Source organism: Terrapene carolina, unplaced genomic scaffold (genome assembly GCF_002925995.2).
Source record: "Terrapene carolina triunguis isolate 2854851 unplaced genomic scaffold, T_m_triunguis-2.0 Scaffold67, whole genome shotgun sequence".
In the NCBI taxonomy this organism is placed as follows: domain Eukaryota; kingdom Metazoa; phylum Chordata; order Testudines; family Emydidae; genus Terrapene; species Terrapene triunguis.
In genome coordinates, this window is record NW_020664418.1 from 39052987 (window position 1) to 39079159 (window position 26173).

Below are 26173 nucleotides of genomic sequence, written 5' to 3' on the forward strand. Positions count from 1 at the left end.
CAGGTATGTTGGAGTTGTTAAGCACACAGGGCCTGATCCAAAACCCATTAACGTCAATGGTAATCTTTGGATCAGGCCCCTAGAATTCAGATACATGCAGCAAAACCTCAGAGCAATAAAATGAAACAAATATCTCAACTCTGGCCAAAAATCTTCAGAAAAAGATCTTCTGAGATTTTCTAAGTCACAACAGTAAGGGAAGGAATTGGGGTGAAGGACTCTTCTCCCATACCTTAGGCACTCAAAAGATCAACCATCATGACAATCTGCATGAAGCCACGGACAACTAAATTAGAGAAAGTGATTGCACTGGTGACGATGTATAAGAATGCCCTAAGTCTTCACATTGCACCATATGGACAAGTGACTGCTCACCCCTCCCTGTATGCACAGGGTAGGGAACCTTTCTCTCTCTCTATATATATTTTCCATAAACATAAAGTCAGTTTTCCATGCAGAACTGGGGCAACACATCTGGGAACAAAGCTGAAGCCGGCAAACGGGTAAAGAGGAGCAGTGACCCATTTGCTTATTGCTCGGTAAGTCAAAGCTCTGTTCACGCAGGGCTGCTTTCAAACCCAGCAAACACGCCGAGTGACGTTGATGGTAGTGGGAGAGCTTTGCTATTGGTTGTTTGGTGGCTGGAAATGTAAAACCCTCCAAGAACGCTGGAGCTGCATGTCTGTCCCTCGCTGGCCCCCTCCTCTTCCACCTCTCCTTCTGCCCTCACGGAGATCTCCCGGATCTCTTCGTCTAGCTCAGAGAAGTCCCCTTCCTGGTCAGAGCAGCTGTCAGTATTGTAATCGACATCTTCCCCACAAGGAGGTTCATCGTCAATCTCCAGGCTGTTGGTGCTGCTGCTCCTGCCAAGGAATCATAAAAGAGACAGAATGTCAACAAAGTGAGGTGGTATTGTCTAGTGGTTAGAGCATGGGGCTAGGAGTCAGGACTCCTGCGTTCTATTCCTGGCTTTGCCAGTGTGGCATCAGGCAAATCACATCACTTCTTTGTTCTGTTTTCCCATCTGTAAAATGAAGAGAATGATATTTACGTACCTCCTGGGACAGACACATTATTGTTATTAATGTTTATACAGCACCATAGGCATGCCCGGTGCTTTGAAGACAGACAACATAGTGCCTGTCTTGAGGAGCTTACAAGGTTAAGTAAACCATGTTAAGGCACGGGGGAGAAGACACGGTATCCGGTTACAAAGACGTTGTTGGTTTAACCATCATCCCCATCTTGTTTGTTCCATATTTCGTGTCAGACCTAAGTAATCCACGTGGGTTAAAGTGCTGTGACATCCTTGTATGGTGCGCTGTGTAAAGGCGAGTGTTATGAGGAAGCGGAGGAGTAAGCAGAAAGTAGAGGCTCCAGGGACATTGACCACAGCTATGCCAACAACAAGGAGGGTTGCAGCACCTGAAGCTCTGTCATTTCAAAAGGGACAGATCTTTTTTGGCAACCAGTCTTTATGAGGCAGGGCCAACTTCAGAGGTGAGTCTAAGGGAATCCACAGACAATCTAAGCTGGTGTCACTTACATCTTCTTCTGGCTCTCTGAAAGTAGAGCCAGAAGATCCCTCAAGATCCCCATAGGCTTACTTAGCAATTTGCATTCAAGAATGGTCACAACTATTCTATGCGCACACTTCAATTCACAAAGCTCATTTCAATATGTTCTGTATTTAAAATATCTCAATGAAATATTTCTGAATGAATTGTAACCACTAGACAGATGGCTGGGGGGATAGAAAGCCTTTCCCATTTAATTCAATCTGGCCTTAGTTCTGGAAAGGGGGCCGGCTGGCTTGTGGGGGTAGAAAACAGGATACAGTCCTTCATCTCTAGGTCAGCAGTTTCAAGCCAGCTCAGGTCAGGAGACTGGATGAACCAGGGGAACTGGGACCCAGTCATTTACTTCTAGGTCATTGGTTTCGCTCTGACTCAGGGTAGGAGAGTGGATTGCTTTGGGGGATTGGGAAAGGAATAACAATCTTCCACACTAGGTCAGTGCTTCTAATCTGTCCCAGGCTGGGAGCAATGAATGGCTTGGCAGATGGACAACACATAGCTTTAATGTGTGCTCTGCTCATTTGCATGTCAGTTACCACAATACTTTCCCAGCTCTCAGCCATCTCATAGCAGTTCCGGCATCTGAGGTTTTAGAACATGCTGAAGATTTAGAGCGTTGCGGTTGGGTGTATGGATCTCTTTTCTCACTGCTCTGCACTCACTCACTCACTCATGCCCGTCACCCCAATCGGGGTATGGGCCGCCAACCATAGATCTCCAGAGTCCTTTGTCTTGGGCCATTTGCTCTAGCTGGTTCCAGAAAAATGTAAGATTTTCCTCACTTTGAGCCTCCAGATCTTAACTGTGTATGGGCTGCTTTGCAAACAGAAGCAAACACTATCTAGCAGTGCCCACTCCTTCCCCTGATGATCTTTGGCTTCGCTCACTTCAGGGTTGTACTGTATAGGGATTCTCCACATGCTTAATAGGTCTGTGTAGCCTGAAAATAAATAAATGAAAAACTATGCACTTCTGTAGTTTCTGGCTTCCCTTCAACCTTCCCTGAAATCTGGGTCAGAAGGAGCTCAAAAGTGAAAGTGTGCACGTGACATGGAAAAAACCCACAACAATTGTTGTTACACATGACTTAAAAATCATCTCAGCTTTCTGTGCAGAGGACAGCCAGAGGACTTTGATTTTTTTTTTTCTGAAGTACACAGGAATGGCACAAATTACCCAGTCTACCATGACAGTATTCAAAAAAGAGTAAAACTCCGGGGAAATCAGACCCTTTCATTTTTAAACTATGCTGCTGCTTCTTTGTGATTGTCAAAATAAAGAAATAAAGAAATTTTTGAAAAGAAAAGAAAAAGAAAAGAAAAAAAGACTCTGAATAGTATTTACCCAGTTTCAACAAGCTTCTTGGATACACTGGAATTCAGTCACCTATGAGGTAGTGATGGGACTTAGCTGCCCCCACGCTGACTCAACCACCTGTGTTCTAGAGAAGAGACTCAGACTCACCTGCAGTACCTGTATATCCAAGAACAACTTCTCCCTCACCAATTCTGTGACCTATTTCTCCGTAACCTTATTATTTGTATGCATTTTTTCAGTTGATAAAAGCCCCCATCAATATAGGCTATGGGAACTGTACAAACTATCTGTATACATAACGTGCAGAGTAATACTAACGGTCAAGATCGTTGCCCTAATCCGAAACCCCAGACCTTGCCGTAAACACCCCCAAACAGGCAAAAGCCTGAGGAAAGAGACAGACCTTACAACATGTTCTCATGGTCAACAGACCCAGGCTCTGGTGAATCAAAATGAAAGCAAGATCCACAGTTGATGACCTACTACTGAAAATGCCTTGACAACAGCACTAGGTGTTCATATCTGGAGACTTATCAATGACAGCAGCAAGACAGGCCTGTTCCAAAGTCCATTTAAGTCAATGGAAAGGTTCTCATAGACTGCCGCATGCTTTATCAGGCCCTATATGAGTAGCCAGGCAGTCTATCACATCAAACCAACGCACCCAAGGCCTTAGAGAAGCATGCCAATGATTTGATTTGCTCCCAAGAACAAATGTAAAGTGCAGCTTTGGGATAATTGGTATAATATACTCCTTGCAGCCCAAGGAGCCGGTGACTTGTTAGAAAGGAAATGGAGCTTGGAGACACTGGACCAAATTCTCAATCAATTACATGAGTACTGATTTGGAGTAATTTTTCTCAGATTAGTGCAGTTGCTTCAGGTTGGTAACCAAACAGCAGTGCCTGAGGACAACAGCAGGTTCTGGGTACTTCAGAATGGACATCTTCCTGCTTTTATTTCCTGGGAATTTTAGTGTAGGTGAAAGGAGACAAACTGACAGCCCTGGAGACTGAATTTCCCCTTCTCTAGCCACAGAGTAACTACAGCAAAGACAGCAATAGCGATAGCTTCCCTATACTTCCACCACTGATACGTTCCAACCTAGATTTGGATAGTCCATCTCCGAGGGTCTGAGAAGTGTTCTGTCTCCCTGGGTCATTCAGTCATTGGCTTCTTTGCTGGCCAACAAACAACTAGCACTACCTGTGGTAATAGCTATGGTGATTTGTGCACACGTTCACAAGGAAATGGACTGTTACCACCAGCTCAATTCACTAACAAATAGCAGTTAGATGGTACCAATATCTTATCACTACCAACACAAGTGATAATCACACCTGTGACTTAGGAGCTGAAAAGCTCTTTGTCACATTGCCAGCTACTGGAACTCCTTGCCTGAGGAGGTTGTGAAAGTTAGGACTACAACAGGGTTTAAAAGAGAACTAGATAAATTCATGGAGGTTAAGTCAATTAATGGCTATTAGCCAGGATGGGTAAGGAATGGTGTCCCTAGCCTCTGATTGTCAGAGGATGGTGATGGATGGCAGGAGAGAGATCACTTGATCATTACCTGTTCGGTTCACTCCTTCTGGGGCACCTGGCATTGGCCACTGTCGGTAGACAGGATACTGGGCTGGATGGACCTTTGGTCTGACCCAGTATGGCCATTCTTATGTTCTAATGTCCCAAACCAGCCAATTCCTCTCACATCTCTCTGCTATGCAGAATTTTCCATCCAAATAATTCACCATCTATGGTAGGTGTCTTAGACCATAAACAAAGCAATACAAATGGATCAGTTCAAACAAGCAGAATAGAGGTTCTTCGAAAAGATGGCAACATGTAGCCTGCTGGGGAGCAGGTTACAATCCCACTAACGAAGGGGCCAAAATCATTAGGAGATGCCTGCTCTCCATATCACACATCCCTGTTCCCTCAGGAGAGAATGCAAATCGTGAGACATGGTAATGAACAACCCTGGCGGCATGTATATTAGTGCACAGAGAACTGGAGTTTTTTCCTATAACATTTTTTTAAGGGCTGGAAAAAGCAAAAGATGAGAGAGAAGATTCACCAAAGAATAATGATATTGTCTTATGGAAAGTAAACAGAAGGGAAAGCCGATGACATTACATTAGGGAACTCGAAGGCAAATATAGTTTATTAATAGCACTGAATGCAGACATGGTACAGAGGAAGGGAGGGGGCGATATAGCTACAGAGGATGAGCCACCAGCTATTACAATGAAAACACATGCACGTGTTAGCTGGCCTACTAATTTAAAACCTATTGCCCCGTCACCTCATCTATTGCAGCCTACAGGAGCCTCAACAGCAATTTGCAACTTTATGATGTGATAAATAGAATTTCTTTGTTTTGATTTTTAATTTGCATATTTATTGAGATATGACTTGATCTTAATTAGCTCTGCTTTTGTGTGCGTGCATATTTGTTTATTTTCTGTGAAAAGGGAGCTTTGTGTTGCGTGAAAGAATTCTGCATGTTCAATGATTTAACAAGAGGGTGGGGGGGGGAAGGCCATCGCTTCCCTTCAAGTCAACATTCTCTGGCTTTTCGATTTTACTCTGGATTGTTTCTTTCAGTTGCCTCCCACCCTTCATTTTAAGCTGCCGCCCTCGTTACATCGCAGCTGGGCACCAAACCTCAGAAGTCAGTTGTCCTGCCAAATTCCACAAAAGAAAATATGACTTCTCGTTCTTGTTGATAAAATACAGCCACACATTGTACAAGGAAGTGACAGCTGATCTATGCTCTGCAAACAATTACTCTTTACCTGCATGTATACATGCAGGCAGAGGGGGGAAAGAGAGCTCCCCAGGGCATTTCTAGGGATGTTGCAGTCACATTTTACTTTTCTGGCAGGTCACCCAGTCATCCATATTTTAACTGACTGGATCAAAAGCAAAACATGTTTTATTGTCTACTGCTGGAGAGAACTGGCTCCTTGCAGATGTCCCTTTTACTCATTTGGTGATTTTCATTTAGGTTTACTACCTGACCTTGATTTTGACAGGACTTTCAGGGGAATTACTCTAGTGAGTCAAAAGTAGCCTTTTCCCCCCTCAGTCCATCACCTATGGCCTGACTAGTGAAGTAAATGGAAGTTTTTCTACTAACTTCAAAGAAGCAGGAGTTGGACCATGATGGCTAACCACCATGACCAAGAAGGGGGACTAGGAGGAGGAATAGGGTCCATTACTGATGATGATTACATTAACGGTTCCCTGTGGGGAAGTGCCAACAAACAAACAAATAAATCTTTGCACACCTCAAGATGCATGCAACAGCCTCTCCGTGATCATACTGCCTTTGCCGTCATCCTCCTGCATTCCCCCAAGCCTTCCCTCTGTTGTCATTTGTTACAGTCTTGACCTATACTGCAAGCTCCTCATGGCAGGGACAAGGCCATTATCTGCTCTGTAAGGAGCCAGGCACATCCATGACACAATATATGTCATACATACATTTAACCTAAATCTAATATAATTATTCTTCAGACTTGAGTGTGGCCATCCAAGAGCAGACTTCAACTCTTAACATTTTCATTAAGTTTCTGTTAGGGTGTAAGTAGACACACTTGCATCCAACAGTGTCTTTAATTAAAGGACATACACTCCTGGAAGAAATACAATGCCAGAATTAGACCTTGATAGTTACTGAATCAACTCTACCCTTTGGGGCTTGACTAACGGTCTCTTATCTTCAGCCTCAGCAATCGAGTTTATTTTTAAGATCATCCCATTCCTTCCCTTTAATTTCCCTGGTTCCCCACGAATCTGGGTCAGGCTGATCCATCCATATGTCCAAGGAGGACTGTTTAAATCCTCACATCACTGAATGAGAGCGTTAGCTGGACAGCGATACAAGCTGTCTCCAGCATAGAGACCCATCTCGTTAGCCTGCTTTATTGCCATGGTGTAGATCAGTGGTTCTCAAACTGGGGCCGCTGCTTGAGTAGGGAAAGCCCCTGGCGGGCCGGGCTCCCACTGGCTGCGGTTCACTGCTCCAGGCCGATGGGGGCTGCGGGAAGCGGCGGCCAGCAAATCCCTTGTCCCGCGCCGCTTCCCGCAGCCCCCATTGGCCTGGAGCGGTGAATTTTGGCCAGTGGGAGCCGCAATCGGCCGGACCTGTGGACCCGGCAAGTAAACAAACCAGCCCGGCCCACCAGAGGCTTTCCCTACACAAGCGGCGGCCCCAGTTCGAGAACCACTGGTGTAGATGACAATGATAGAACTCTGCTGGTTCCCATTGGATCTCCATTCCAGTGGGACACTTGTCCAGGACTTTTTACATCTTACAACACCTACTTAAAATGCTGAGCTGAGCCCTGGGCAAGTCGGTGTCCTGGCTTTCAGCCCACTGCGGCCCATCCTGTGATAAGCACACTGTGGCCTGGGAACATAATTCAGAGCTGCCTCAAGATTCTATTTGCTGTGGCTGAGCAATGCGTGGGCTCTTTCAGAGCACAGATATTCTGCTGCATAAAGCCAAAGGAAAGGTGTAATTCATCGTTAGGACTTGTACTAATTAGTTTTTCAGGAGTTCCCAAGGTAATTGCAGCCTGTAATGTTTGTAATTGATTTGGCAAGATTAAAAATGGATGCTTGGTGCACCGGTTAGATCAGTGTGGAGCATGTGAGGCTTCTTCGTTTGGAGGGGAGGGGAGATTGTTCAGACTGGGGACACTATCAATACAGGGACAGCATGCAGACTCCTGGCCTACACTGTCCCCTAATGTTAATTAAGGCTCGGGAAGCATTTTATTATTACCTGTAAACACTTGTGATAGTCTTCTAAAAATGGGCTTTTCCATCCTTCTTATGAGTAGGTACTTAGCCGGTCGCTGTGATTGGCGCAGCAGGAAAGTAGAGTCTGCAAATCTCATTACATCCCTGTTGGGATGTTAAATAGCCTTGAAAGTCAAAATGGTGATGAGAATGAAGATGAATCGGGATGAAAATTCAAACCAGGAATGAGAGAGACAGGCCAGACCAAAATCAGTTGACAAAGAATATAATAGGTATACTGGTGAGTGGGGCAGGAAATATTGAAGGGTGAGAAAAAAGACTTGGGGGGATGACTATTTTTAAACTGTATATAATAGTAACTAAAGTCTCCCCCCCCCAAAGGTATATATAAATTCAGGCTGCCATTCCAACTCAGAGGTTCTGGTGACTTGAGCAACACTTGTGTATTATGATGCCATTAGAAGCCCCTTGCAGTGGGATTACAGCTACATTCTGGACAGGAAGGGAAATAGACAAGGATATTAGGAGTGGTTTAAGAATAATGAATTTATTATTTTGCTAATGTATTTATTACACTACTTGACGACCAGGAAGGTCACAGTGGGACTGCAACACCCACCTAAATCATTAAAGAAAAGCAAATGTTCAAATCTGCATAAAATTCTCCCTTCTCACTCCCTGAGGATAGATCATTCAGATTTGGAAGCAATGGAGGGGAGAGGGAAGTGAGTTGGTAAGGGAATAATGGATTGTCCCTCCCAAGGTTCAGAGGACAGGTTCCTGACAGTTCTGGTGTTTCTCCAAGCCACCGGGTCTGCAAATATAGAAATGAAGTCTCCCGATGATAGCTTTTTCCATGGGTTTTTCCAGGACTTTCTGTTTCTGATCAACTGGATACTGCACCAGAGAAGGCTTAATTATGACCTTTCAGTGCTTCCAGTTCCTGCCCTGGCTAGACCCAGGAAGTTCAGGCACAGCAGCAAAAATGTGAAAAAAGAAAAAAAAGTTAAGTGCATGTCTATGAATATAAAAAAATAGTTCAGAGTCAGGAGTCTGGGGATTTGTTGATGTTGTTTGGCAGGGAGAGGGTTGAAGGTGTGTGAAATTTTCCTGCCCTTTCCTATCCTATTAACCTATCCTAGTTGTAACCCAATATGTTGCCATACCCATGGTCTTAAAGCTTTGAACAGGGAGATAGGTGGGAGGTGCCGGGTGTGCAGATCTCTTTACAAAGAGGAATGGCCCTTTAGTGCTTTGAAGGGGAGATTCTCCTCCCTATACACATTTCCAAGAGAAATGATAAACACTAAAAGAATGAATTGCAGCAGCAAGGCGACTCCCAGCACGGTGATGGTTAACTGATATGTGTGCGCAGGAGGGAAGCGCTCTGGTCCCTAAATCACCAGGTTGCCACCAAGGTTACAGCAACTCTTCTCTGAAGGGCAGGTTTGGGGAGGAGAGAGAGAAGAATTATTCATTCATATGAAGGCCACTGGCTTGATGTTAACCAACCTTCCTGCATGCCAAAGCTCTCCACCCCGTTCTAGGCTGATAGGACAGACCAATAAATCCACATGTATCATTCTCCACCTCTGAGCCAATCCTTAAACTGGGCGGACAGAAAAGCCAAAGGCTCCGGGTTCAATCTTACGCGTGACTGTTAATTTCTTTCTCATGGAAAACAAATCTATATGTCAGTGTTGTGCTCACATTGAATCTTTAACATCGCTCTCTTAGCTCTAGGCCAGCAAGCATTAATAAAACAAACCGACTTGAACAGATGCAAGTCAGCTGCTGAACAAAGAGCTATGAGGCTTGGTGCTGATCCCCACAGCTAACTCATTTTCTTTCTTTTTTTCTTCTCTATACTCCTGCCCCTCCTTTTTTTTTTTTACTCCGATTACAATTCAGCACAAACACCTGAAAGACTACACCAGAGTATCTATGGGAATCATGTGTGTTTCTCATCGTAGTGATGTGAACTCATGCTTTGCTCTGACATCACTCTTTGATATCCTCTTCCCACTTCAGGACAGCTGGGTTGGGCGAGTTAGCTTTGAAACACAGAGGACCTGATGGCAAACTTTGTCAGTCTGGCAATGTGCACCCGAGTGATAGCAACAGCACCACCATCAGTATGGCAGCTGAAAGCTGAACTGGAGTTCTGATTCCAGCATGGATCTATGGCTAGGTCTACCCTACGGGGGGGGGGGGTGTCGACCTAAGATACGCAACTTCAGCTACATGAATAGCGTAGCTGAAGTTGCATATTTTAGGTCGACTTACCTGGCTGTGAGGACGGCGGCGAGTCGACTGCTGCCGCGCCGCCGTCGACTCCGCTTCCGCCTCTTGCTGCGGTGGATTTCCGGAGTCGACGGCAGAGCCATCGGGGATCGATTTTATCGCGTCTTCACTAGACGCGATAAGTCGATCCCCAACAGATCAATTGCTACCCGCCGATCCGGCGGGTAGTGAAGACGTGCCCTTGCCAGGGTGCAATGGAGTTTGTCTCTTTCAGACGACATTGTGCTAAATCTAGATATTTAAGGCTAGGTCTACACTACCCGCCTGAATCGGCGGGTAGAAATCGACCTCTCGGGGATCGATTTGTCGCGTCCCGTTGGGACGCGACAATCGATCCCCGAATCGACGCTCTTACTCCACCAGCGAAGGTGGGAGTAAGCGCCGTCGACGGGAAGCCGCAGAGGTCAATTTTGCCACCATCCCTACAGCGGGGTAAGTCGGCTGCGATACGTCGAATTCAGCTACGCTATTTGCGTAGCTGAATTTGCGTATCTTAAATCGACCCCCCCCGTAGTGAAGACGTAGCCTAAGTTAATGGAGCTATGCCAGTTTACACCAGCGGAGGAGCTGGCCCAGTGTGCAGAATGAGAGGCCTAAACTATTTGAATACCCAAACTCTGCTGGGGAGGTACCAACAAAAGCTTAATATACCCATTCTGCTGCCACTGGCCAGATTTTGAATCGTCCCTTAACTCCATGATTAGCCCTAGTGAAGTCCATATCATCAGACTCTGGCTCATCATGAACTTGTAACATTCAGTAAAAATCATCACTAAAGAAAGCATTTGGGGGCTGGAGGGCGGACAAGGGGGATGTGACAGCCTGGCTTCAGCCAATCAGAAATGTACAATGCTGTGATTTCACCCTTTCTGAGGCTGTGCTTCCAGAGTCAATGCCATTTCCAATTTGTATGGACTGAACTGCTTGCAAAAACATGAGCCGTCAACTACCCACCTGAGTTGAACGTATTTATTAAAAAATATTGGAAACCATTAAGGCATTGAATAATGCTAGGGCTTTGGAAAATATGCTTTGGAACTTGTATCAGCCAATTTGTTACAATGTCTAGTTCCAGAACAGATTCTGTTAAAAAATGATGATCGTGTTATTGATATCACATAGTAATCATCCCGACTGGTACAGTAAGATGATTAGATTTCTCATAATTGCTGATGGGTGCTTTTAGTAATTGAATCACTGGCAGAGTGGGGGGAAAATAAAGGAAGTTTAAGGATTTTGGCTTTGATCCTACACTTCCTTGCTTTTTAGAATAAAGAATGAAAATTATTCAGGTTGTTCTGGGCTACAGAGCTGGTGCAAATCCATGTGGCTTCATTGTCATCGCCCTCACTGAGGATTTGGCCCCATAGATTTAATTTCAAAATTCCACACACTGAACCCATAGATCTCTGAGTGGCTTACAGGCTTTTGGGGTTTTGAAAGCTATGAGATTTAGGGTGGCCAAGACGTTTAGGCTATGTCTACACTGCAGATGTTTGTCTCCAAAAGTTATGCCATTTTAATTAAAGAGTTTTAATTAAACGGCTGCTGCATGTCCACATTCTGCTCCTTGTGTCGACAGAGCGCATCCGCACTAGCAGCTCTTGCATCGACACAGAGAGCAGTGCACCGTGAGTAGTTATCCCACTATGCCACTGGCTGCAGGATGCTTTGGGAAGGGTTTGTAATGCCTCATGGGGCAGGTACAGTGTCAAGCGATGCAGGTTTCTCAATCCCATCATTCCATGGGCATCCTATTAGATTGGGAGCTCCTTTTCAACTGATGTGTGTGGGGGGGAAGGGGGCAGAGTGTGTGACAGGGAGTGTGTGTGTGTGTGTGTGTAGTGGGGAGACAGAGACAGTGTGTGTATTGGGGGAGAGTGAGTGTGTCGGCATGCTGTCTCTAAGTTCAGACAGCCGCCAAAAGCAACCAGTCCTGAGGCGGGGGGGGGACACCCCCAACATCGCCCCCCACCTCCCTCCTTGACAGCACAGCAGTCTCTTGCTCCCACACACACACACACACACTGGCTCCTGCCTGCCTGCCTCTGTGTTCATAGTGTGGGAGAGAGCAAGAGCGCTCTGTTCCCAGAGCAGAGCAGCATGCTGAGCTGTCAGAACTTCAGGGAGCCTTGAAAGGGGAGGGGTGCATGCCTGCAGGGCAGCCAAGTTCAAAACAATGAGCAGAGCAGTCACGGCGGGCATTGTGGGATACTGGGGGAGGCCAGTTCTGGCGATATAATGAACGGCAGCATCTACACTGATGCTTTGTCATTTTAACTTTGCCACAAAAAGCGTAACGCCTCTCATCGAGGTGGTTTTGTTTAGTGGCCAAAAGTGGCATTGCAGTGTGTACACCTTCACTGTTTTGCCGCCAAAAAGCTGCCCTTTGCCGCCAAAAGTCTGCAGTGTAGACAAGGCCCGATGGACTGAGTTTTAGACGCTGCATCTCTATTTTGTGCCCCAAGTTTTGCAGGAGCAAATAACTTCACATGCAAATATGTGCTGGTGAAACTGATGCCATGCAGATGTCTCACTACCTGATTGCACTAGCAACTAAGGCAAATGACTAAATTACATCCATTGTACCTACAAATATTTGCACTACAAATACTTGAATTGCAGGTGCAGAACAAATGGGAGGCTGCTTTGAGGTCCCTTTCAAAATCAGCTCCTTAAAGTGAGAAAAGCAGCTCTATGGATACTGATTTCTCTTTGTGAGAGAGTCTTTTCTATGATAACCATATTTCCTCTTAAAAGGGCCTTATGTTGCCTCGGAGTTCTCAGGATGAATCCACAACAAAGCTGCCAGAAATGTCGTCCCAGAAGAAATTCTATTTTATTCTGTTCTATATAGGTTCTTATACTGTGCTCATAATTGTAGTGTCTGAGCACCACCCAACAACGTATGAAACAATATGACTAATATCTGACCTGTTTTGTTCTCTCATCCTCTCCCAAGGGTAAGAAGTATGTACAGCGGAGTGATTTGTATATATATATTGTGACAGACCCAGACGAGTGGGGTACAGGAATCTGGTAGAGGGCAAATCTTTGCTCAGTGGTTTGAGCATTGGCCTGCTAAACCCAGGGTTGTGAGTTCAATCCTTGAGGGGGGCCACTTGGGGATCTGGGGCAAAATCAGTACTTGGTCCTGCTAGTGAAGGCAGGGGGCTGGACTTGATGACCTTTCAAGGTCCCTTCCAGTTCTAGGAGATGGGATATCTCCATTAATTTATTTAAATATACTGGTCACTGGATGAGTAGTTTTCTGTTCCCTGAGTGACCAGAGCAGGGGCTGCACTAGAGTAATCAGGAACCTGCTAGAACCAGTTAAGACAGGCAGGATAATTAAGACACCTGGAGCCAATTAAGAAACTGCTAGAATCAATTAGGACAGGCTAGCTAATCAGGGCACCTGAGTTTAAAAAGGACCTCACTTCAGTTTGTGGCATGCATGTGAGGAGCTGGGAGCAAGAGGCACAAAGAGCTGAGAGTGAGAAGACATATTGCTGGAAGACTGAGGAGTACAAGCATTATCAAACACCAGGAGAAAGGTCCTGTGGTGAGGGTAAAGAAGGTGTTGGGAGGAGGCCATGGGGAAGTAGCCCAGGGAGTTGTAGCTGTCACACAGCTGTACCAGGAGGCACTCTAGACAGCTGCAGTCCACAGGGCCCTGGGCTGGAACCCGGAGTAGAGGGCGGGCCCGGGTTCCGCCCAAACCTCCCAACTCCTGATCAGTTACAGGAGGAATTGACCTGGACTGTGGTTTCTACCAGAGGGGAAGGTCTCTGGGCTGATACCTGACCCACATGGTGAATCTGTGAGGTGAGCAAATCTGTCAATAAGCACAGGACCCACCAAGGTAGAGGAGGAACTTTGTCACAATATATATATGTTAATGAACACAGGATCAGAGGAATGTGCCTTGCACTGGGAGCAGAAGGGGATCAGATTTGTGATGGAAACACATGAGGTCTCTGCGATCAGAGACAACTTTAGAATTAAGGATGCAAATATTTAATTTTCAAGGATGCAACTATTTTTAATTACAGAAATGGGATCAGGCTGAAACTTCTGCCCACAACCTGACCCTAAATCTTCTCTCAAGATATCAACCAAATCTAAACTAAACAAAATCTGAACTTTCACTCATAATCTCAATGGATCCCAAAAGTGATTCAACCTGATTTCTTTTTTTTGCCCAAAATTTGAACCAAACCAAAAAAGTTGCTTAACCTTATTTTTGTGTACAATTTTTTTGCATGCCTCTGCACTTCAGCTTCTCCATACCATCTGATGTTTGCCTGTCATTAATCACAATGGGTGAACATCACCCTGTGTAGAAGGTTAGCACATGAGTAACATTCAACCTACATCCTACTTTAGTTTTCCAATGAGGCTTAAGTGCAATTTACATAGTGCATAGCTCCTCTGTACAGAGGTGAATGTCTCCCATTAGGAAGAGGAAAGAGAAAAGCAAACTATGTTGCTGCAAGTCTGTGGAGATGGCACTACATCATAAAGAAATCAATGGCAAATGGTAAAGCATCCACTGGAGATGGCATTGCTATTTATTAATAATCTGTACATTATATCTCCTAATTCTTGCGTTTGCTGCTACTGTGAATAAAAAAAATGACATTTATGGTTTCTGATTTTAGAGTGTTGTGTTTTCAGATTTTCTATATTTACTGTAAAGTACATTACGGCTTTTTTTGAGTAAATATAATTTCTTATCATTGTTTAAAAATTGTTTCCCTTGGATTATATACAGAATTGAAATTCTGCATTCCTGGGAATAAATTTCCAGCATGTGGGAGAGAATTTTAGTGTCCATCAGTTCCCAACAGTGCCAATTACTGGAGAAAAAAAAATGGGGTAATTTCAATGTATATTTTACAAACACTATTCTTGAATTTTCACTTTATTGGGGTTTTATCAGTCATAACTTAAAATCCCAATTACATTATGCCATTAACTCTTGCTATAAAAATGGCTTACTAAACACTTACTAAAAATGCTAACAGAATGTTAACACAATCACAAATGAAAGGAAATTCTGAGTTAATGCAGCGGCAACACAAACTGACAGAGACCTTGAAAAGTATTCATTTAATCAAAATGGCCCATGTACTTGGATAGATGGAACTAATTAGAGCACAGCTTGTGTAGCAGTGAAACAATCGTTCCATGGAGAACCACCCTGGGCATATAATGTCACCCTCTGATTTAGATACATGGGTGCTGAAAGGTCTGTTCTTGCTCAGGCAGTATTGAGGTGGAAAGGGGTGTCTATTTATGCATCAAGAAAAAAGGTTAGTCTTGTATTAGTGCACTAAATTGGCATTCTAGAAACGGTGGTTCAGTTCCTGGTTGTACCACAGTCAGCTGAGGTTATCTGTTTGGGCCTCAGTTATCCATTACCACGGGAATAATACTTATTTTCTTCTACCCTTAGACTGGCTTGTCTTTTTAAATTGTAAATTCTTTGGGGCAGCGACAGGCTCTTCCTAGGTGTGTATACAGCACGTGGGACAATGGGACCTCAATCTAGAAAGGGGCCTCTAGGTGCTACCATAAGGATAAGAATAATTTATATATATTCACAAATGGGATTGAAGACAGGAATAGAGTGAGGCACAGGCCCTAAAAGCCCATGTCCAGGGCTCCAGCTCCAAGAGTCATGTGGTTACACTTTCCTTTTTATTACAAAAAAATTATAGTTCTCATAATTGCACAGAAAACCTTGAAAATGTGACTGAGCACAACCAACGCAATGTCATCTGCCTGAGTTTGCAAACAGTCTGAAACAACAGCTTTTAGGGGGTGATCTGCCCCTTGCATCTTGAAGAGGTGGTAACTCCAAGACCCACTGTTCTGGAGAACCTTGCCAAGACCACCCCAACGGAGGTGAGTGTGTGTGGCCCCTGCATGCTGCCACCTCTGCCTCTCTGGGGAAAAACAATTTCTGCTGTCAATCTTGCTGCCCCTTATGAGAGAGTGCCCATTCCTGGTGGGTTAAGAGGGCCCCCAGGCCGCCTCATGCCATGGGGGAGGAAAGGGGAGCTGCCACTACCACTCCACATAGATTGCAGGGCTGTGGTACGGGAGTCGAGCTGGGGGCCGGAGGGCTGTATCATAGTGTGGCTAAAACCCTGAATTGCCTCAATCTGGCCTGACTGAGGACAAAATCTCCCACCAGCAAAGAAAGATTTTAGTACAGAAATTGGCAAATGCCCAGCTCCATTAGGGAAACTGGTGAATTTTCATGAGTTCACCAGAGACAGGAATGTAGGATCAGAGCCTGAGAAGTCATGGGCCCATGAGTCCAACTGGAATAAACAGTAGGGAGAGGGGCCCAGCCTCCCCAACGCTGTATTTCAAAGGGAAATACTGTAATCCTCAACAGTGATGAAAACATCTGGCTGCAGTAAAGGGAGGGGGAGAATATTCAGCCCATGGAAAACCCCTTCAGTTTCGACGAACAATTTGAGATGGTCCAAAAGTGTAACGTGTTGCCAGTCTCTGTGGCCAGCTTGCCCTGTGATTTTGAACTCCCTAACTGGCCTGTCTGTAAATGTTCCATGGTATCAAAGCTAGAAATCCATTTAGGTGTTAGAAAGAGTTAGGAGTTGTGCATTCCAGTGCCACTGGAACCCAAATATCTCCTTGTTTGGAGAAACCTGAATTTCTTGGCATTTGTTTTTATGTTTGTTTTGCTAGGCCTTCATTTCTTTCCTTTGCTTCAGGGAGCCTTTTATGGCACCCAAATAAGAGCAGATGTCACTTTCTCAGGGTGGTTTCCGTCATCGAGGAGCTGAAACACTAGGAGGGGAGCAGATCGTGAATTATTCTGGACCATAAATTGTTCCCCTAGGCATTGACAAGCCCCAGGAAAATCATAAATACAAACACAAATAGTTGGAATGCAAATATAAATGCTAGAACTTATGCACACACTTACAGAAGAGCTATCTTTTGGGTAGATTATACCCATTCCTTGCAATCAATACAAAGAAGAGCTGCTGCATTCCAGGCACGAGGGATGGAGCCCATGGTCTGTTTCTTTTCAGTATAAAATCACTGGTGTGTGGTTTTCTCTTGGGATTCTTTTTGTCGTGTCAGTTCTGTCTTGGTGCCACGTGCGCTAGCTTTACCCACTGCTGTAGCATGAAGTCTCTGGAAAGCTATGGCTGTTGCTGAGGGAGAAGGCCAGTTCTGGGTTTGTTCTGGTAGCGGTGGGGAACAGCAATGCAGATTTGGAGCAGCAGAATCAGAGTGCATGTGGTTTTACCCATAGTTTGCCAAGCCTGTGCTGGACTTTCCCCTTTTCTGCATGGTCAACCTGCCGATAAACTATGTCAGATTTAGTGATACGTGATACAGGCAGTTCAGTATCATGGAGAAAAGCATCTCTGAGGCAAGATGGATAATCAGCTTAGCTCCAAAAGCAGACCGTCAAGAAACACTGCCAAGGTGATTTCTAAAATCTATATTTCAGATGTTACCTTAAGCCTTAAACTTTGTTTGAAAACTTCATTAATCTCTCCAGCAGCAGGCTAGCAAAATCCACTAAGATCAGATCAGATCAGACCAGATATCAGTCTAGATGAAAAAAGTAACACACTTAATATATATGAAGTGTTGTACACACTGAAGGGGGAGGAAGGATGATGTTTTATCCTGCAAGGAATCAAAGATGATATTACTGGGCAGTTTTATCAGGACTCTTATAGCCCATTACCTCCCACCAGCAAATGCCTTCTGGATCCCCCAAAGGAGTTGCATATATAATAAAATAATAATAATCTATTTACGGTACAGAGAGCCCTTGCAGCCTGAAGGATTCCAAAGTGTTTTACAACCTGTGGGACAGATCCTTAGCTGGTATCAAATTGGCAATGCTCTACTGAAGTTAATAGAGCCCATTGATTTACACCAGTTGAGGATCCACCTACTCTATGGTAGGATGCAGCAGCTCTTTAAAAGTCATTGCAACAGGTCATGATATTTTCGGACAGGAAGGAAAGATTTCCATATCCAAATGAAACAGCCAGGGGAATTTAAGGGAGACAGAATGTAATTACCTGAGTTGGAATTTGGCAAGGACACATGTGCTAACACCCTTACTCTGAACTCTGAGGATATCCCTTGATAGCACAATGAGTGAGGAGTGTTGCTGTATCATCATCAGCAGCAGCAGCACCATAGAAATGGTGTCTTTCATGCCAGGATCTCTAGGCAGTTTATAGATATTGGGTTTGATTCACTGCCTGGATTCCACCGATGGAAACTGCCTGGAGAGGGGTAACAATGGTGCAAAGCATCTTGCTTTACTGGTGATCTGGAAGTGGAGCTGCTTTACTGGTGCAGTACAGAGAAAGACCACAGATGGCTGGGGAGCGGGCCAGGCCACATGACAGAAACATTGGTTCAATGCATCTCTCAGGCAGCCCTTCTATGGAGCCTCACTCATGCCCTTAGGAATGGCTCTCAAAGAAGAGGACAGCAGTGGTACTGCTGCCTACCCTCCCGTGGTGTGTGTATACATGCCTGAACTTCCCATGCAACTGTCTCCCTCCCACTGGTCCAGAGAATCAAGCCCATTAATTAAGTATCCCAACACCGCTGCAACATACAGGAGCATTATCCCCATTTCACACATGGAAGGTGAATCCACTAAGGCACAGAGAAGCCAAAAGACTTGTCCAAGGGCACATGACAAGGCAGAACTGGAGCCAGGTGCACAGAACCCAAACCTACCATCTGCTCTAAATACTAGAGAGCACTGCCTCCTTCCATTCCCTGAGATCCTCAGAGAGACAATCAAGGAAGAGGAAAAAAGATACTTCTTGAGTAAAATGAAAGTTTTCCAAGTGGTCTCTTCCCTCACAATTTCCAAGCTCTGCTTCCCTCAGAAGTCTGGGTTGCCCTTCTCCCATGCTGTTCCCCATAGTCAGGAAACAGATAACGTTTCACTTCATACAACTGAGGCTCTTCTGCGATGGGAACTGCTCTTTAAACTCAAACCTATCCATTTCCTCTGCTGGAGACTATGACTTTTGATATCTTCATTGTACTGGAAATGGTCCACTGATAACAAGCCCTTATTATTACAAGTTGCAACCGTGTAGATAAAAACTTGCTGCTTAAACCCTCCCCCGCCACCAAGCCCTTCTCACCTAACCTGACAGGATTGTATCACTTTCCCTGCATGTGGTGCCCAATCATCCTTGGGAGACTTCATGCCTCCTGAAAGGGACGCAATTGGCACCTACCATGCAAAGCACTTGATTCTCTCACCACAACATTAAGCATCATTACTGGAAAGAGACTGAAGAGTTCACTGCTAATTTCACATTTAATTTGGTGTTTAAAGCCATATATATATAAAATCTCTTTCTCCCCACAAACAGGTACTGGGCCCTGAAGGCAACATTGGTAGCGAGCGAAGAGAGTAGTGTGTACAGTTGTTTCTATGAGACTTTACAGGGACACAGGTGGAATGATTTATAAAACATACAGTTAATATACTGCCTGTTACAGGAAGAGGGGAAATTGAACTGCTTGTGGTTAGAGGCTGCTTTGAAGAAGTAATTAAGCCGAGGGTGGTTGCTGTAGGAGATGCACTGAGGTTAATTCACTTCTCCTTTCATCTCTGGAGACCTGCTTCCAAGCCTGTTCAGGTCACAAATGGAATGAATTGAGTAGCCCATCTCTGCATCTGTCAAATGGACTTCGGTGCACGTTACAGACTCTATGTGGTTCAGAATGATTGGCAGGCTCTGCTCAGGAAGGGGTGCAGGACTGTCACAGAGCAAACCCATCAGGGCCCTTAGAAGGAATGTGCCCCCCTCCCCCAAGCAATAAGTGCACACACTACACAGAGCACAATGTCCCTGCCACCAGCTCCCCTGAAATGAGGATGTGTAGTCAGTGAGGGGAGGAGTTCTGAGGTGCGCAGGTGACAGCAATGCTGCCACAGCAGCTGGTGGAAATGTTACTGTGGAAAAACGGTAACCAGTGCATGAAGCCTACCACAGTCAGCAGGGATACCACAGAGTTGAACAATAGCCATGGAGAGGAGCCCGTGACAGTGAATGCCACAGTCCAGCAAACAGGAACATGCTGGCAACACGGTAAAGCTGAAGAAATGCCAGAAAAGTGATAAGTACAGGCATGGTGTCAGTGAACAGAAGATGCCCTGGTCTCCAGCAGCACTATGAGATAGGTCGGAACATCAGCCCAGGCACTCAGGTGGAACATAGTTCTAACCTTCTGAGAAGGCAACTCAGAACAGCCCCAAGTCAATTTGGGCAGTATGCACAAAGCATATATGTGCACATTCCAGAAACAGTGGGACAGAGCACTCATGGAACTGTGAACACAATTTGGCCTGGTGTGTTTTAAAGAAGAACTAAAAGGCTTTGTGTACCCAAGTCCTGAGTTCAATATTGTGCATTTCTCCTGCTGCCGTTGATAGTCACTAACGAAAGGAATTGAATCCCTTCCACTGCCAGGTGCTAGTGAAGTCATAGCAGGAGCCGGGGGTGGAGGACTTCTAAATTCAGGACCAGGCAGTTAGCATTGGATGAAGTGACTTGGAAATGTTTCACTGGCAGGTGGACCTACTTAACCTATTTTAAGTTCAGACTTAGCCTGTTTTCTGTTTCTAACTTAGGGATCTTAAAATTCAATGTTCAGTTAACTTTTCCAGTTTTGCTTCAATTCCCAATGAACCTGGAGATAATTTACTTTGTAACAGAGTGGCTCTGATGTCCCTTCTGTACTGTTAAAGTTGTGCATGCTAACAGGCTCCTTATGACAAGTTTTCTGCCAGATTTCATGTATGTAGCTCCCTGCTATGCCACCAATGACGCATCCATCAGGACTAAAGCACTTTGAACCAGGCGATAACTTGATGATTTTGCTGCAGTTACTAACATCTCTTAAATGTTTAACTGCATGATCAGATGAAGCCTATTGGCTGCTTCATTACTTTTATTTTGGATGAGGCACAGTGCAGTTCCTTAGAAGTGTGCGTCAAATATTCATAAATGGCAGGCTATCTGAAATATCTATCGGTAGTATTTATTCATAGGGTTTATTTATCAATAGTATCTATCTCTATTTACCTAGCCACCAGGGCCGGCTCTAGGCACCAGCAAAGCAAGCAGGTGCTTGGGGCGGCAAATTTGCAGAGGCACAAGAATCCAGCATGGGAGCTGAGAACCAACAGGGAGCCCTGGGAGCTGTACTTCCTTGGTTAGCTCCCTGCCTATAGAGCCAGCCCTGGAGGAGGGAAAGAACTACATTTCCCAGCATCCCCTCGGCCGCAATTAACAGGAAAGGGAGGGGGAAGGGGTGTGGAACTGAAACCTCATGCTGCAGCTTGCTGTAAATGGTAAGGACAGAGCCAGCTCTAGGTTTTTTGCTGCCCCCCACCCCTGCCCTGGGCTCCCCCCCGCACCCCTGTGTTGCCCCAGCCCTGGACTCTCCCCTGCCGCCCCAGCTCTGGCCCCCACCTGCACCCCTCTGCTCCCCCATCCCTGGGCTCTCCCCCCACCCGCATCTCCTGCCACCCCAGCCCTGGCCCCCCCCTGCACCCACACCCCCTGCCGCCCCAGCCCTGGGCTCTCCCCCCACCTGCACCTCCTGCCACCCCAGCCCTGGCCCCCACCTGCACCTCCTGCCGCCCCAGCCTGGGCTCTGCCCCAAAGAAAGAATTGGGTGGACTAAATGGACATTGCACCTCTCTATCTGAAGCCTAGCAAGGCAGGTACGTGGATCCCACTAGAATTTAAAATGAAAAGTAAGGGAGGGGAGGCTCTACTAGACTGGGCAGCTTTAGATACAGTACCAGGCATGTAGGAGGATTTACACTTCTGAGCCATGGAAGCAGAAATTGACTTTTCTTTTCCAGATTTAGCTAATATTCAGAAAGGGAATCCAGCACCTGCCTTCCAGATTTGAACACCCTCAAAATTCAGGAGTGCTCAAGCTCAGTTTGGGCAGCTGTTACTTCATTTCTCCCAAATCAAATATACTGATCCACGGTAACTTGCTGTAGAAAAAGTAGAATAAATTGAGCAAGAAATGCTTCCCAGTGGTTATTAGGACTGGAATTGCTATTTTCAACAGCCATTGCTTTTTTTTTATTATTATTATTTTTTTTTTTTAAGTTTTAGTTTTATTTGTGTAAAAGGAAGACAGTGATATTGCATTGGCAAATTCCCCATAGAAACAAAGAATGGAACAAAAGAATAATAAAGGCACCTCAACTTTTCCTCATATATGTAGGACAGTCTTATAATATGCATCCAGATAGCCTTCAATCACACAAGCTGAAAATTGTTCCACTTTACTGCAGTTCTGCAACCATATGGGAACCAATCCTGTCTGTGTTCTGTGCACATCCAAAATTCCTGCTGAATGACCCGCCCTGGGAGCGAGTTACCAGTGACCCAGGGCTGGGGCGGCAGGAGGGTGCAGTGGGGTGGAGGGGGGGCAGCCAAAATGTTTTTTGCTTGGGGCAGCAAAAAACCTAGAGCCGGCCCTGCTAGCCACAGTATTATCTGTTGCCTTATCCATCTTTCCACAGTCTATCTAACAGTATCCTTCTCTCTGCAACATCTATCCACTATATTTGTCTGTTCAAAGTACCTTTCTATGTATACTCACTGCTTCCACAGTATCTATTTCTTTAATTCTGTCTATATATCCACACTGTGTAATGGACTACAGCTCTCTACAGCACTTTACTATATCTCTCCATAGCATCTGACTATCCCTGCAGTCTCTCTCTCGGTCACACAGCACAATTGCTTAGTCAGGGATTTTGGATCCGAACCTTTCCATTGCGTTTTAGCCATGTCTTGTTCCACAGTCACTAATTAATTTGTCTGTCTTGCTGGGAAGGGTAGCTATGAGAAAGGAACTGTGTGAGGGCACAAGTACTCAGGGTTAAAATCTATTTCTAAGGCTTGAATGTCTCCTGCTGCACGTGCTGTTGAAAGGGACGGTGAGTGTACATACACTAATTGATGGAGTTAACTGCACCGAGGGGAAAAGCTGATATAGGATGGTGAATTCTTATTTTCAAGCAGAGTGTGGAAGCAGAGAGTGCAGATGCAGTAGTAACTACAGCCTCTCTCTCTCTCTCTCTTATCCCCCTTTGTCTCTCTTTCCTTTTTTCTCACTCCTCCTTTCTTCTCTTTCCCTACTTCCATCCCATTCCCGTCCCCCAGCTCTTCCTCCCTCCATCTGTGTCTGTCCCTCTCCTTCTTCCACACGCTGAATTCTCAAGATGACAAGTTAAGGTGCATCCTTATTAAAACTTCACTGCCAAATAAATATTAGATGGGGGTGGGAAATCCATTTAGTAACCCATGATTTACTGTGATCAGACACCACCTGAGCACACCACCACCATATGGGCTTAAACATGTGACCCACTTCACACCCTTATGAAGGGCTCAATGACTTTCAGCCCTTAAAGAGCCTCTGATTGGGTGAAAAAGTCCCCTGCTGGCGCTAGACGTAATAGTCTGATTGACATGGGGATGGACTTTCAGGATCAGGGAGGAAGGGCAAGGAAAACTACCATTAATTTTGTTTTCCTCTCTACCTCTTCTTATCCAGATGAGTCATGACAAGAACTGAACAAAAGAGGTGCAGGTCACCCGGAACTGATCAGAGAGCCTGTTAAAAATGTCACAAATGTCTGGAGGAAAGAAAAAAGAAAAAAACTACAACAAAGAAGAGCGGGAGGGAAAATCCCCCCCGCCGCCGCCGCCGCCGCCATCTCCCTGAGTTTGGATTCTTAAGCACAGACCCCGGCAGCAGAGCTTGGTAACAGTCCGTAATTTGCAGTCATGAAGTGCCAGCCTGGCTAGATGGCAGCGTAAAACATTTATAAATCAATCCTTAATGAACAGCCTCAGAGTTTTATGACCACATTTAACTGTTTAGAGCTGCTGGAGCTCATGGACGAAAGTATGAGACGGAGACGGTGAGAGAATGCAGGCTACATAGTGTTGTTACAGACGGGCTAAATGCTGCTTTACTTGAGGGAGAACTCATGATTGTTCCCTACAGTGTATTCTCCACTTTTGTGTTCAGTCTAGCTCAAGCAATGGGGTTTCCACCACCTCACCTGAGAGTAGGGTGACCAGATGTCCCAATTTTATAGGGACAGTCCCGATATTTGGGGCTTTGTCTTATATAGGCTCCTATTACCCCCAACCCCCTGTCCAGATTTTTCACACTTGCTGTCTGGGCACCCTACCTGAGAGATGATTCCATAACATCTCAGAGGTAGGAGATTGCTTGTGATATTCAACTGAAATCTTCCTGTGTTCCATCCCCCTCAGCTGCACCTTTAACAATCCCCATCCTTCTTTGGTGCTTGCATCCTTCACATACTTTGAGACAGTTATCATGCCACCCCACTCACCGGCGCTATCGCTTAGCCCAGTGGCCAGCACATCCCTTGGCCCGTGCCGCTTCCCGCAGCCCCCATTGGCCTGGAGTGGCGAACCGCGGCCAGTGGGAGCCGCGATCGGCCGAACCTGCGGATGTGGCAGGTAAACAAACCGGCCCGGCCCACCAGGGGCTTTCCCTGAACAAGCGGCGGCCCTAGTTTGAGAACCACTGGCTTAGCCAGCCTGCTCATATTTACTTTTTAAAATCTTTTCTCATAGTTCAATCCTTCTGCATCCCCAATCACTCTGCGCTGAATTTCCACCCGTTGGATGGCACCATTCATGACCACAGCCGAATGCAAATTAGCCCCAGGTGTGACCTGACCATTGTCATACAGAAAAAGAGCTATCAGTTCTCACTGCTCGAACATAAGATGCCTTGGCATGTGCAACTCCAGTTCATTCTTATGTTTGTGCAGTATCTAGCTCAATGGGACCCCAACCCTGCTCAGAATGCTCTGTAGGCTTGGCAGAGTGGTCCTGGTGACATAGCATTTAGTCTAGGAGCCAAGATCTCCTCCTGTGTTCTAATCCCAGCACTGCTATGTGACTTTGGGCAAATCTCTGTGCCTCTGTTTCTCCTCCCCTCCTTTGTTTGTCTTCTCTATTTAGACGGGAAACTCTGCTACACCTCTCTGTGCCTCACTTTTCTCATCTCTAAAATGGGAACAATTGTACTTGCTCACCTGTTTTACAGGGGTGGTTTTGAGGATGGATTACTTAGGGCCAGATTGTGACTGGTCCTTACAGAGGAGTGGAGGACGCTCTCTCCTGCACACCTCATACAGGAGCATCTCACAGCTGCAGTCTCTATGCTCAGGAGCGTGCAGAGATTGGATTCTCTATGCATCCCCAGGGCTTCGCATTGCCTCAGACCAGGTGAGCAGAGGATGCATGGTCTGCCTCAGCACCTTAGCAGGAAAATACTAATGTCCTCTAATAACAGGAATGCTGCAGCTTGTAATGGTGGCTATTGTCTCCCAAGGAAGCCAAGTGAGCAAGCCGCTGCCATGCCAAGGTCAGAGCAATAGCCATGAAAAGAAGAGGAGGCTGGAAAATGGTAAATGATGGGGGCTGCGGTAACCTATTCAAGAGGTTTCACCCACACAACTCCCCTCTGTGTTCATCTAGATCACAGAGTGAAGACAAAGCGAGCACTGATTGGAACAGGATGTGGAATCTCTCCAAAGGTAGATCATAAGGCACAATCCATCTCTTATGACTGGGCCTATATAATTTACTCATTGTGAGCGGCTGGGTTATGAGGTCTGCCATCAGTGATGAATTATATTTCTGATAAGTCATTCAAAGCTAATGAGGATCCATTATCATTAGCTGCTAAGGAAGAGTAACAGCTCATCAGGAGAGTGTGGGGGTTTCACAATTTCCAAGGAGAGAATTCTGGGCCAGCAGCCACCATGCTATTGAATCTTCTGCTTCTTTCAGGGGTTGGTGTTTAATTTGCTGGGGCAAGTTGAGGAGGAAAATGAGAAAGGGAGGAGGCAGAGAAGGAAGCGAAAGAAACGGTGGTAACCATGTCTGATAAGGCTGTGATTAAATCAAGGTCTCACTCTAATTACACTGCATTTAAATAAACTTAGCCTAGTAAGTAATTGTAATTAAGCCACAATTAAACATGTATTTATATCACCATTTCCTTCCCTGCACAGCTGTCTGTATCTACCTCCTGTTGTTGCTGTCTACCTGCCAAAGCCT

The 26173-nt window shown here is 45.5% G+C and overlaps 1 protein-coding gene across 2 annotated transcripts in view; it reads right to left on the reverse strand.

The window, feature by feature from the left end:
* Positions 1-271: 271 nt before the first annotated feature.
* AGBL1 (ATP/GTP binding protein like 1) overlaps positions 272-26173 on the reverse strand; it is a 391687-nt gene continuing 365785 nt past the window's right edge. For both annotated transcript variants that reach the window (XM_026648344.2, XM_026648345.2), the window contains one exon: positions 272-863. In XM_026648344.2, the coding sequence (XP_026504129.1) occupies positions 557-863 (307 nt within the window). In that variant the 3' untranslated portion in view covers positions 272-556. The remainder of the gene's footprint in view (positions 864-26173) is intronic.